The 14,233-nt window shown below is 44.6% G+C and overlaps 1 protein-coding gene across 4 annotated transcripts in view; it reads right to left on the bottom strand.

Annotated features, from left to right (window-relative positions):
• NRIP2 (nuclear receptor interacting protein 2) overlaps positions 1 to 14,233 on the bottom strand; it is a 25,485-nt gene extending 11,252 nt beyond the window's left edge. Inside the window, exons 1-3 of one of the 4 annotated variants that reach the window (XM_083851651.1) lie at positions 13,173 to 14,233; positions 12,504 to 13,045; positions 6,063 to 6,239 (exon numbers count right to left, since the gene is read on the bottom strand). In XM_083851651.1, coding sequence (XP_083707777.1) covers positions 6,063 to 6,239; positions 12,504 to 12,734 — 408 coding nt within the window. In that variant the 5' untranslated portion in view covers positions 12,735 to 13,045; positions 13,173 to 14,233. The other 3 variants (XM_083851650.1, XM_083851652.1, XM_083851653.1) reach the window with 3 other exon arrangements.

The following is a 14,233-nucleotide window of genomic DNA, read 5'->3' as shown; positions in this document are numbered from 1 at the left end:
AAACATCTGCCCAGACACTTAACTGTTATTAGCAACTTTAACTTAGTGGTATTCCAGTCAAAAGATACATAATTATTATTTTGTTCAGAAAACATGCATGGATTTTATTAGCAGAGCAATAATTGATATGATGAAAGCTTCTAAAGAAACACAACCATGTGGTACATCCTTTGGAGGTTTCCTCTCCATTTCTTCTGGTGTCACAGGGCACAATGTTCTAGGGCTAAATGTCTGCTCTCAGTTGAGTATTTTGGGACTCCATCTTCCAGAAGAAGTCCATTGGAGAAGCAGAAGCATCCAGACAAATATCCCTGAATTTAAGGCAGTTCACTAGATAATTGGCCCACCCATGATTCCTGAATTCAAGAAACAATCTAATCAAGAGGTGTCTATTTTGTATGAGACTTAAGTTCCCAGACAGCTCTTTAAGGAAACATGACACAAGCACTTGTCCTGGTTTTGGCTGAGATAGAGTTAATTTTCTTCATAGTGGCTGGTATGTGTTTTGTTCTGGATTTAGGAGAAAAGCAATAATAATAACACACTGATGTTTTAGCTGTTGCAAAGCAGTGCTTACACTAAGTGAAGGACTTTAGTTTCTCTTACTGCCCTGCCAGCAAGAAGGCTGTGGGTACACAAGAAACTGGGACAGGACAGGAGAGCTCTCCTGGGTCAGCTACCCAAACTGGCCAAAGGGATATCCCATACCATATGATATTATGCTGAACAATAAAAACTGGGAGGGTTGGCCAGGGATAGGGGCCACTGCTCAGGGATGGGATGGGCGTTGGTAGGTGGGTGGTGAGCAATTGCATTGTGCACCATTTAAAAAAAATATATATATATATTATTAATGTTTTCCCTTCGTTTTCTGTCTTATTAAACTGTCTTTATCTCAACCTATGAGTTTTACCTTTTTTTTTTTCTTGATTCTTTCCCCCATCCCACTTGGGGGTGAGGAGTGAGTGAACAGCTGTGTGGTGCTTAGCTGCCTGCCAGGTTAAACCACAGCAGCACTACAGCTTTAATATTCACAGCTAAATGTGATCTATGATCAGGAGAGACTGAATGTCATGAGGCAAAGTCGTGACTGCATGATCTTACTGGAACAATCCCCAGTGCCTTGTCCACTTATTTCTTCACCCACTTGCAGTTGAAAGAGAACAGGAAATGTGGTTACTATCTGTTTTCTGTCCCCTCTGCAAGGAGGTCCTAAATGACAGGCCAGAGATGCTGAATTAACAGCAGCTTTCATATATGGTAGAGGTCTGAAAAAATAGTGTTGGCAAATACATTAATAAGGGTTATATTTAGAGGGGGGAAAAAAGAAAAAAGGAGGAAAAGGACTTAGTAAAGGAACTAGAAAAGATGGAGTAATTGACACCTGCAAAATATGTCTTGCACCTACTTATAGTGCCCAGCCATACATATTCTTAATGGCTTAGTTCTTCAAGGCTCTGTCTTCTTTCACCAATATTAAAAAAATGAAATAGCATCTCCCTCTTGGGAGGCTTATTATCCTACTGCTGTTGTTAATGTTTTGCCTGTGATTCCTTCTCTTCCAGCCACTGTGGCACTCAGTGCCATGAGCCACTCAGAAGCAGCAACACGCTTGCCACAGTTCCCCCACCCTTATGCTCACTCCTGAAAACAACTAAAATACTTTAAGTGGAACAGTGTGACTATCAGAGATTCACAGTACATCATCAATAAGGTCAAGGAAACCATCTAAATTTCCTGATTTCTTAACTTAATATGTTTATGATTATTACATGGGTTAATCATCAGCAAGAGCTACATCCAGTATTTCCAAGGTTTTATTCTCAACAGTGTTCTGTTTGTGAGTCATTACAAAGAGAAAGGAGAAATCACCTCCTGTGAGAGATACTGGAATGCCGCAAACACACAATGCCATTAGTAGCTTGAGTGCTAGCTGCACTCAAGGAAACCTCAGAGATTACATTCTGGAAACTTCAAAGCTGTTTTGCCTTGGAGCTCTTTCTGTGATCTAAATGCCTAGACACATCTGTAGTACATCAGCATAGAGAATTTCATCATCCTGGACATTCAGATACACCTCATTCTTAGAAGGGTCATTTAGTTGAGAAATTCATCACTCTGGTAACTGCAAGGCCACTGGAGCTAGAGATCTCAAGCTATTTTGTTTTATAGAGTTCACCAAGAATCATGTCAGACTCATATATGTACTTACAATGTGTATTTAAAAAATGCTGCTGGTTTTAGGAGGATGAGCATTTGCCATGTGTGGTCTCATCTAGGAGCAAGGACGGCAGTACTCGGCTGTATCTACACAGACACATATTTTCAACAGCTCCTAGTTCTGTTATTATACTTTCTCTTTTTTAATGTAAAAAGCATGTCTTATTCATAAGGTATTATTTCCAGTTGGTTAACAAACCCATTTGGCTGCAAACATTTAGGACTCCTTACAACACACAAGTAAGGCAAGTAATGCTAAATACTTAGCAAAGCGAAACCAAAACAGATCTCAAAAACTTCTGGCTGCCAGCACTGTGCCTTCTCCATCATACACCCTTCCCACAGTCTGAGCCATCTCAGCCATACTGTCAGAAACATTCAATTCAAGGGTGTTCTTTGGCACATGATAAGGAAATTGCCAGAGATCTACAAAGTCATACTTTGGAAGAACTCAAATGACCTCATACCAGCTGGAAGATTCATGAAACAGAATCAGAGCACAGAAAACCCAACCCCCAGAAGCTCTCCCTGCAGTTCTTTGCACATTCACACAGGAATATTCTTTCCAGCTCCTTCACAAATGAACAGTCCTATTGCACTCCTGAGCAGCTTGAACTGCTGTCCCATGGTAATACATATCACACATGGTATAGCTAGTAGGAGACACAGACGAGCTGATGCCTGTTCCCAGAACACACCACATTCTGTTGCCCTTTGTTATGAACATGCCTCCTGCCTCTCGGCACAAATATGTTTTATGTAAGTGGGGGAGCATGACAGAGCCTCACAGAAGGGGACCAGCTCCAAAGCACTCTATTTAGAAACTACTGACTTTGCCAATACTTCTGCTTGCTTAAGAAAAAAATAAAATAAAAATACCCATCACGGCTCCAGGCTGTCTGGCAGGTTGAGTTTAAACAAGCTGGACTAAGAGTTGTGCCTGCCCATAGAGATCCCCAAGGCCAACTGGAAATATCCCACCTCACCTCATGACAGCACCTGTTTGTGGCGAAAGTAGTATTACAAACCTCAGGCTTTTAGAGAGAGATCAGTCTGGAAATGGACTGGACCCAGAGGACAAAATGTCTCCTCTTCTGTCTACTTTTAGAGCTCTACAATGTCTGTGCTGCCTGACCCTCACGGACACACCAGCCCAGCCTGGAAGGATTGTGGCTGGATTAAGAAGAGACACAGAATAAAGCATAAACTACAGATGCTCTGTCCTGTGCCTCCTCATTACCTGAATGGGCATATTAGTTATGAGCGTGAGGTCAGGCATGCTACTGCATCTGTCCAGACTACAGCCTGCCAGCAGTGTCCAGCTGAATCAGTGCTTTCTCATTAACAGACATGGATTCCACTGAGGAGCTGACCGTTCCTGTTGCTCACAGAGACCAACTCTACATGGCTCAGCTACAGAAAAGGCATTGTATCAGCTCTTCCAAAACAGAAAACCCAGAGTATGAGCAGCAATTTCTAAGAAATCTGGGAGCAGGCAGAACTGAGATGGATGAGCTGTTATCATTGTTGTGATAATAAACCTGAACTGTATCTCTAGGCAGGCTCCTGTGTTTTGTTCCAAAGCAGGCTGGGAAAGCTGCAAGATAAAAACTTGATAGGATATAACAGGACAGTGATTACTCTTTAGAAAAGAACAATTCAGACCCTCCCATTTGGTGGTGAGCAGCCCTGCAGATATCAGCTCCAGCAGCCTCACAAAAGCTATCCACCTTCCTATTACACCACTTAATCATTTACGCAGAGAATTCACCCAGAGACTGAGGAGAATTCTTGGCCCAGTGTACCAGAAATACGATGCAGACTAGGTAAGGAGTACACAATGAAGTCATGAGCGCTGTAAGCCTGCTTGGACTAAGAGGACTTTTCATCACATTGCTCACTCACTCTCATCTCTGCCCCAGAGCTTTTAGTCTGTTACTACCAGTTTCCCCAGTTTCCATTAGTCTTTATTTAAAGGTCAACTATGTAGATTTCCAAGAAAGAAAGAGGGAGAGGAATCAGTAAGGATCATCATTTATAAACAGCTTTGTTTTCTGAAATAATGTCAGCTCTGAGGTCAAGAATCTGCTTTTAGCAACTAAGATTGATTAATCCCCAGGTTGCTTTCACATGGAGGAAAAGCAGCCTAGGGAAGCAGTGGAATCTTTCAGCATCTATTTCCAAGTCAACAAGACACAAGCTCCACCATAAAAATAACAGCTTGTTTTTACTGTGCAGATGGCACTCATGTGACAAGCTTTCCAAACTGCTTTACAAAAACTGCCATAAACTGGGTATTGCTGAAGTACCATGTGAGTAACTTACCTAAGTAAATAAAGGGTGAGCGACTCTGCAATACAACTATTACAGACTGTGATCTGTGATCTTTGGAAGTGCAAAAGGCCTTAGGCACAGGGAAACTACAACTTGCTGGAGTGAAAACACTCAGTATTGGGTTTACTTAGAAAGGGTTTAGTAGCAGGGGGGCGCTGTGGGGGGGGCCTCTGTGAGAACAGTCCAGGGCAAAAAAAGAGAAGGGCAGAAAAAGAGACGGTACCTGTGCAAACGGTAGTGAGTTCAGGGAGAGTTAAGTGAATTATTAGACCTATTTCCTTAACTGTGATATGTGTTAACCTACCTCCATAAAGAAACATGTAAGGTGTATGACAGCACAGGTACAGTCTATTAGAATCACAAAAGAGGAACGATTAGTGGATTCTGACCATATTGCCATTGGTATGTGATACCCATGCCTATGCCTGGCTGTCCTTGTTTGAGACACATGCCTGACAAAAACACCGTTTATCACTGATGTTCCTCTTAATGAGCAACATAGAGGGTTGACTAAATTAAAAGAAACACTTTCATTTGTTCAAAAAAGACATTAGCTACTTGGAGAAGTTGTATTGAGTGCCATTCATCCTACTCCAAGTATGTTAACTTAGCTACCCCAGGGTCTAAAACCCAGGGTAAGCTATGACTTTCTGCAACAGTAAAGGTTGGAAAACAAACTAGGCAATGATTTTGCATGGTTCTGAGACCATGAGACCTGAGACCTGAAATCTGAACATGTCAGAAAGCATCAGGATGTGTTCATAAGATAATTAATTGTGCCAGCTGAACTTTTAAAGGTGTATATGCTTTTGCTGAAAGCTTTGCAGTCTATCATGTGATAATTTTTTTAGGACAGAAAAAGACACAGCTGTAAAATGTATTTTTATAGCAGGTCAGTGTTCTGTATATCTTTGGCGAGTCTCATCTGCACGTCATGCAACATTAAAACCCACTTTTATGAGACACGGCTTTGGGACACTCTTTTTTATCTGTAGGGGCCATGGAAGTGTGTGTTCTGCTGTATTGGTGGATATAAGAAGAAAAGGGAGACAAAAACACTGCTTCCATCGACAAATCCAACAGTGCTAATTCAGAATACTGTTAGTCACTTTCTTAGAAGCTCCTTTGACACCTGTGAGGATCTGACCAGTCTGGGTCCAGTCCGTGTTAATCATCTAAGGGCACCTGTCTTAGAGTGATAAGGAGACATTCCTTGTTTCTGTATGCAGTTACGCAACACTTCATATCACAGGAAAGCTGACCACCAAACAAGGAGATGTGAAGAAGTTATTTTCTCTTATCTTCAATTATGGACAACTAGAATGCATGTGGTAGAAATGCTTTCCTGTGTCTGCTGGAAGAACAAGATCTGAACTCTGGGAGAGACCATGCGGGAAATCAGCTTCAGCTGGCTTTGCTATTAATAACTTGGAATGGCCCTTGGGAGTGGGAACTCAGTGAGCATTTGCCATCACGATGAAATCAGCAGCACCGTGTTGTTGCCTTACCTGGCACTGTATTAGCAGGGCTGAGGTCTCTTTTGTCCTGTCCTCTCCCTTTTCCATCTTTTCATCCCGGTCTTTTGCCAGTGGAGATTGAACCCATGCAGACCGAACCCTGGTCTCGCCCCGCAGCTTGTTCAGATTGCCTTCCATGAGGCGCCGCTGGACCACACTATGCGGCTGCTGTCTCCATCACAAAGAAAGAGAAATCCCGGCTAAGTATAGTGCTAAGGACTAGGACATTTGCTAGCCCAGGAAAGCAGATTGCAAATGTTTGGCCCACCTGATTGTCCTGATTCATGACAGGATTATCCCAAGAAATATTCTTTAAATCCCAAACTTTTTTCTGCAGCCCCTGTGACGATTTTAAAGTATTGGACTGTCTGTGATAGGCAGGTCTCTGGGATGCAATTGCTGGAGGAGAAGAACGTCTGGTGTATGCTTTCCCCACATATATCTGTTCCTTCAGCTGAACATGCACTCTGCATGCTCATACCTGTGCAGGTATGCAAATACACTACCTGGTGTGTGTATGCTGACACCCAACCAGACACATTCACACCTTCTAATGGGGGGGAAAGGAGGATGACAGCATGTATGTGATGTACCTGTGATAAGAAGGCAGGATTCCAGAAACTTTAGGTGTACAAGCATTTATTTGTAGTGAAACAGGATTTTTTCACTGCGTAGGAAAATAAAACTAGCCTCTAATGTTCTTTGGAGTCTGTCTCTGCTTCCTTCCATCACAAGTGATATTATGTTGATTCCTTTCCTAGTTGGGAGAGCATCTATTAAGCCCTACGTTGTTCATAGCTACAGGGAGTGCCACCAACCAGATCAACAGCTGAGGATCTGCTTTATTCCTATCTCTTGTAGAAGTAGCTGTTTCACCTTCCTCTCTTCTGGGTTGAAAAAGGGGCAATGCATGAAAAGGGAGGAAAAACGGTGAAAACCTTTCTGGTCTGACATTGCATACACACGCAGGCAAGTGTTGCTCTGGAAAGAACTTTCCCTTTGATGCTCTAATTTTTCCCAATATTAATCCAATGCCTCCAGTCCCTGCAACACAGGGAATCAACAACGGGCAGCATCAATGAATCATACCTGTTGGAGCTAGTTTTGGTCCATTCTCCATGTACTAGGACCCTCTTTGTTCTCTCAGAGCAACTGAGCAGAAATGTGAAGAAAGACAATGAATCTAAAGGGGCTAATAATATGCTATAGCATAATCAGTTGCTTTTATTGTTTGAAAAAGAAAAAAAGGAAGGAAGGAAGGAAGGAAGGAAGGAAGGAAGGAAGGAAGGAAGGAAGGAAGGAAGGAAGGAAGGAAAAGAAAGAAAAGAAAGAGAGAAAGAGAGAAAGAGAGAGAGAGAGAAAGAAAGAAAGAAAGAAAGAAAGAAAGAAAGAAAGAAAGAAAGAAAGAAAGAGAAAGAAAGAAAGAAAGAAAGAAAGAAAGAAAGAAAGAAAGAAAGAAAGAAAGAAAGAAAGAAAGAAAGAAAGAGAGAAATATAGATCAGCTCTCAGATGGTGCAGCAGTTTGATGTAGGAGTTTATCAATGTGCAGACAAAACATCTGAGTAAGACCAGACCTACCAATGGGCTGGGCTGTTGTGACCCTGCACGGTGTGTATGCTTCAGACTAGCTTTACACTTGGTCAGAGTGATGAGGCCATGGAAGTGCATAAATTGCAACTTGAACTGCACACTGATTCATCAGCTTTGTCCAGTGGTTGGAGCAGCTGTTAGAGGCTCTTTGGTCACGCTCATCATGACTCTTTGCAAGGTGCTGAGTCCCTTGTGCTTCTGTTTCTCCACCACCCAAGGGGCAAGAGTCAGATCATTCACATTCTGCTTGAGAAGCAATGTAATAGTTGAAAAAGTGAAGCAAAAATATCCCTCTATTCCTCTTCCTGGTCTTTTCCCAGCCCACTGCACAGGTCCACAGCACATCTGGCTGTTGAACTGCGCTCCTTAAATACTCCGAGCACAGTGCCAGCTGGGCTGCCAACTAACGTCTGGGCCATGGGAAAAGGGCAGGGAACCACCAGCAGGTCTATAAATTTCCGTACTCCCTCCTCTGTTTCCTCTCACATTCTGGCATGTGAATGACCTTCCCCTTTCCCTGCAACCTTTCCCACAGAAAAAGCAGGCCCTTTGCAGCTGATCTCTCTGTCCCTTTCTCGTCACTCAGGATGGGAAGAGGCTAACCACTGATGGGGAGTAGATAAGCTTAGGGACTGGGAGGACATCTGATTCAACAGCAGACTCCTGGGGCTCTCCCTGACTTCTGTATCACCAATGAGATGGAGAAATGGAGAACACTATCTCTCCTGAGCTGGTAAGAAACTATGAGATGAAGAGGATGATGAGGGAGGATGTGAAGGGAGTTGTGGCAGACAGCTGGAAGGGATACCCTCTGAAGACTCTCAGGAGGGTAGGAGGAGGTTCCCAGTGCAACTCATCATTTTCAGACTCTCCAATGTAAAATTTCAAGGCACTGCTATGATTAGTGAAGTGATATGAGCTGGAGGTCCTGATTTTTGGGAGGGGAGAAGCTAGGTCTTCAGACTTTCTTAGTACTTTCAAAATATTTTAATTCATGCAGCTACATTTTTCCCCTAAAAAAAATAAAAAAAAAAGTTGTGATAAAGCTGAAAATGTGAGGTCTCCACTGAAAAGTATAATTTCTCTTTTTTGGAGATGTGATGGTTGCATCAAATTCCAGACACTGCTGAATGCATTGCATAACCTGAATGCACAACCTGAATACACAGAAAAGATTGGAAAAAATATAACAGTCTGTCTTTATACGAAAACATGTCATTTTTGAAATGACTGGGGGCCTTGCCCTGATTTTAGGACTTGCAACGCTGCCACAGCAGGAGTCCCTGACGTTGTCAATGGAGACATGCTTTGGGAAATTAAAATCACTTCCCTATACAAGTGCAACTGGACTCCAGGGTGTTTTTCATTCTCTCCAAGATCAACCTCTCCAGTAATATTTGCTGCTGCTTTGTGTTCAGTGCTGCCTTCTTTTCATCCAGAAGAGAGCCAGATGAATTTTGGCAACGGGGGGAGTTTTGCGTGGGACTGGTGGAGTGTTTGAAAGCATATTATGTCCTCTTGTCTATTAAGGGCCCTCTGGCTTTTGTTACTAGCATATGACAGAGGAGTCTTCACTGCCTTTTATCATTCCTGCAGGATATGGCAGAGACCGTGGCAGGAGTGAGCACTGGACCAAGAGGACTTCAGCTCTATTTCTGGTCCTGAAAGAGGCCTGTGGAGTGACCTTGGACAATCTCCCTTTATTCCACATTTTCTCCAAGTACAAAAGGGGAAGAAAATATGAAGATCATTTATAAAGCCTACAGTCTTCATGAGCTCAACAGAAGAATTTTGGATTCTAATTTGCAGCCCCCAAAATGTCAGTAATATCACAGTGGCCCATCAAGTTGCAGGGACTGCTGAATGCAGGACACTGCTCTTGGGAATCTAAAGCCTGATTCTTCTCTTGCTTCAAGGCAAGGCAGAAACGGAGGTAACACAGCTACCACATTCACCCCAGCTATTGCATTACGTGCATGAACTTTGCACAGGTATCACGCTTTATTTTGTGCCTTCTACCACCATTGGTAAATTTCTATGGCATAAAAGATGTTATGCTTTATTTACTGCTTGCTAGGTCCATGGTAAAAATGTTTCAGTCATTCTGTTACAGACCATACATGAAATATGCTGTGTTTTTGAGTGGCTGACTGCTGTTCACATGTGAGAGATTCTCATGTCTAGAAAGATTATTTATAGATTAAAGATTAACCAGCAAAGCTGGTTATAATAGGAAATTCTAACAATGCCTGCCTCACTAGGGCAAGTATCTGAGACGTTATGCTGCCAGCATCCTAACACCAAGACTATCATCTCTAATATACAGGGCAACACAGTTGTCATTTTTGGGGCATGTTGTGATAGGAATCAATATCAAAGCAAAGCAGATAGACATGTTTTTCTCTGCTTTTGTGTCTGGGCTCAACAAACATGCAGTAGAACACTCAAATTTTCCCCCAACATATTTCCTGCTGAAAACTGTACAAGGAACGGCAAAATATGTGGTCTGGATATCCAGCTGCAGCACTGCATTATGCACAGGGTCATTGTTAGACTGCCTGTGCTGCCAGACAGGACAGAGCATTCCAGACTCCAGTTTGGTTGGATCTGCATCTCCACAGAGCAGGAAAGGCCCTGTTCCTTGCCAGTGGGTCATCTTTGTGACTCCCCCGTTACAATTCAGGCAGTGACTGTGTTCTGACCCAGAGGCATACTGATAACTGGTCTCTGAAAGGACCAGTCTCTGAAAAGGAGTCCAGGTGAACACCAAGTTGAACATGAGTCAGCAATGTGCCCTTTCTGAGAAGAAGGCTAATGGCTTTCTTGGCTGCATTAGGCAAAGTATCACCAGCAGATCAAGAGAGGTGATCCTTCCCCTCTACTCAGCACTGGTGAGGCCACACCTGGAGCACTGCGTCCGGTTCGGGAGCCCCCAGTACAAGAGAAACATGTGAATACTAGAAAGAGTCCAACAGAGGGCTACCAAGATGATCAAGGGACTGAGCACCCCTCCTGTGGGGAGAGGCCAAGAGACCTGTGACTGTTCAGCCTGGAGAAGAGGAGGCTCAGGGGGATCTTAACAACGTCTATAAATACCTGATGGAAGGGTGCAAAGGAGGTGGAGCCAGGCTCTTTTCAGTAGCGCTCAGTGCCAGGACAAGAGTCAACGAGCACAAACTGGAACACAGGAGGTTCCGTCTAAACATCAGGAAACACTTTGCCACTGTGCAGGTGATGGAGCACTGGCACAGGTTGCCCAGAGAGGTAGCAGTCTCCCTCCTTGGAGATCTTCAAAAGTCATCCGGACATGGTCCTAGGCAATGTGCTCGAGGTGTCCCTGCTTGAGCAGTGGTGTTGGACCAGATGGCCTCCAGAGGTCCCTTCCAGTCCTAACCATTCTGTAATGCTGAAAGCAGGGTATGCTGCTGTGAAAGGCTGGGACAGCATGGAGTGAAGTCTCAGGGTGACTTTAAGGAGCCACCCTTGCCACGGCCGAACCAGGGAATTTCATCAGCAGCTGGGGCAGATGTGGACAGTGTGGTGGGAACAGGAGTGCCTAACAGCACAGAGCCCACAACACTGACCCCTCACCTGTGCATGGCAGAGCTGCTGGTCTCAGGTCTCAGTAGAGGGGATGACTTCTACTCAGACCCACACACCCAGGACCCTGCCTGTCCCACACACTTGTGCCCCAGTGCTAAGCAGTGCCTTGTTGCCAGCAGTGCTGTGGCCTGGAAAGGGAGCAGGGAAAACAGAAGGAAAATGACCTGAGGAGGACAGACACAGACAAGCAAGCCTGATGTTGCTCCAGTGGTCTAGGAATACAGAAGAAAGCACTGGATATAAGGAGGGGCACCCTCTGCCATAGCTGAAATAAATGAACTTCCTGCCACTGAGTCTGCCCCTGCCCCTCCTTGGCTGGTAGGCCCAGCTTGCTGCTGCAGCCTGAGACAGTCCTGTGCCCCACCACCGGCCAGACACAGGACTTCTTTCTTTCAGGGGAAAGTGGTTTAGATTCCCCACATCCTTCAGCAGTGGATGAAAGACAGTGGAGAGGGAAGTTAGACAGCAAAGCTGCCAGAGCAAAGGGGAGATGCGCCCAGTGAAGCTAGCAAGAGATTCCACTGGAAATGAATCCCTGTATTGCCATGTTTCCCTGGGGAAGGCCCTCTAGACCACAAATTCTGCCTGGTCTCCTGGAGCAGATCCCTCCCTGATGCCTCGTGCTCCACAGGGAGATGTCCCAAGGCCTCACTGCCATGCCTCCTCCCCACAGATGCCATCCATAGGTGCTTATCACTGCAATCGCCTGCACTCCAGGCTATCAGTCCTGCCATGTGCTTACTCCTCCAGAAATCCAAAGAGTAGGGGGAAAGAGAAAAATACAAAAAGGTGACAAGGTCAAACATAACCCTCTAGGAATTTTATGAACCGTGCTTCCCTCCCAGCTGAGTCCAGGAAGGAGTGGGTCTGCTTTTGAGGTGGACCATACAGAAACACATGGAAGTTTTCAGAAAAGTCCCACATGAAAATGTAAATGTTAGATGAATATATTTATATACTGGGTGAGCAGAAAGTTGGGTTCTGGGGAGTCCTTGCACTCCATGTCTGCCTGCCTCTGTGAAGAGTTTTTTCCTTATGGGGATGCATGGGGAGATGAATGCAAAAAAGTAGGGGATTTATCCTTTCTTTTCACCCAGACCTGCTTCCAGATGATGCCGAGGGGCAGTTTAATCTTTGCTGAACCTGTGATTCTTTGACAAGCCTGGCAGCATTTCCCAGCTGGGACAGGGAGCTATTAGGATGAGGACCCACACCCAAAAGGGTTCCCAGTGGACTCACCAGATCCTTGGAGGTGCCAAGCCTTGTCAAGCCATCCAGGGGCAGCAGGTCAGCAGAGTCCTTGTGCACAAATTGTGTGGCCTGTTTAAGGCGCCTCTTCTGTTGCAGAATAGCCTTGTTCCTCAGCTCCACTTCACAGTCCTGTCGCTCCAGGTCAGGAGTACCCTCACTCTGTTTTTGCTCCCCATCTTCTTGCTCCAGTGACAGGGGGCAGCTCTTTCTTGTGCTCATAGTGCAGACTCTGACAAAACAGGTCCTTCTTTGTATGCTGGGGTGCTCTCTGCACTTGTCTCCTGGTGTTTGTGCTTTTCAAGCTGACTCAGTCTCTGAACGCCCTTCTGTTTCCCTTCCCCACAGCTGTCCTCCTCTCCCTTTCTCTGCCTTCCTTCCTGCTCTCTTAGTTAAGACTCACCCATCTCTTAAATGCTATGTGCTTTTTTCTCCTTTTGTCCTCTCCAGTCCCCCAGTGTCCCTCTGTTCTTCACCTCTTCTCCTCTTCTCCTGCCCTGATTGCAGCTCTCCCTCTGCCAGGCAGTAGATCCCTGTCGTAACAGAAGAAGCCCCACATCAGAAACCAATTTCCATAAATTACAGCAGGGCTGGCAAGATGCTCTGGCTGGAAAAATCCAGCAGCAGAGGGATGGCCCCACTGTTGGGGGCTGGACTTACCTCCCTCAGTGTCTGTGTGCGTGTGTGTGAGAGAAAGAGAGAGAACACACCGCCCCGTTCCCCACTGATACGCTGAAGAGACAGTAAATATCTGTGGCAGGCTGTGCAGTTCAGTGTCTGCTGGGGAACGCTGACGCATCTCAGCGAATCTGTAAATACTGGCAAAAGCAAGGTTCAGTCTATGAGATGATGCAGTGCCTTGGTAAATGGGATACAGCATCCACCTCAGGGCTCCCGGCAGGCATGCCCAGTCTCATTTCTGCAGGGGGTGTCATCACGCATTTCAGACAGGCTGCACTGAAGGATTTTACTGTGTAGCTTGAATGAAATGCTGAAGGCCTGCTTTTTGCTTCTGGGTTGGGCCTGACTCTGCCTTCATTTTTCCCCCTCTCCATCTAAAACAGTTCCCCCAAGGATGCATAAGACTAAGATTACTGTATTGCTGAGACCAGTGGACTTGACTCCCCATTTACACTGAATAAAGCATGCTGACATTGCTGCTGTGTCCCTCTCTCAGGGGAGAGAGGACATGACAGAAATCATTTTCTCAATCTTCTGCCTCCACATTGTTATTTTGTCCTGATTGATACTGTAGCTTACCCCAGTCAGCACTAATTCTGATGCCATGTACTGAAGAGGAAACTGTTTTACTTAGCTATGAAGTTGAGGATAGCATTACATTTCCATGAATGAACAGCTGGTTTTAGCAAGTGAGGGGTGAAACCGCTCTTGTGTACACACAGAAGGAACAGCAGCAACAGATTGTGAAAGTTCCAGATAAAGGAGGTTTTATGATGGTCTACTTTTTTTTTTTTACTTTTTTTTTTTTTCCCCAGCTTAGTTATACGTAACATTTCAACATTACCGATACAAATTATTTCTATGGTGTTCTAAATCATGTATAAAAATATAACACTGACTTTACAATGTTAGGAAATAAATCCAAAAGATCATGTACAGAGATGAGTCTATTCACTGTGAGACTTCAATGTGGTCACAGAAACTGCAAAGAAGTTTTGTTTTTTTTTTTTTAAGAATTGCTTTTGACTTTCCTTCTCTTA

The sequence above is a fragment of the Anser anser genome (genome assembly GCF_964211835.1).
Source record: "Anser anser genome assembly, chromosome: 1".
Lineage (NCBI taxonomy): Eukaryota > Metazoa > Chordata > Aves > Anseriformes > Anatidae > Anser > Anser anser.
The sequence above is the reverse complement of the archived record's forward strand: the minus strand, read 5'-3'. Positions and strand labels throughout refer to the sequence as shown.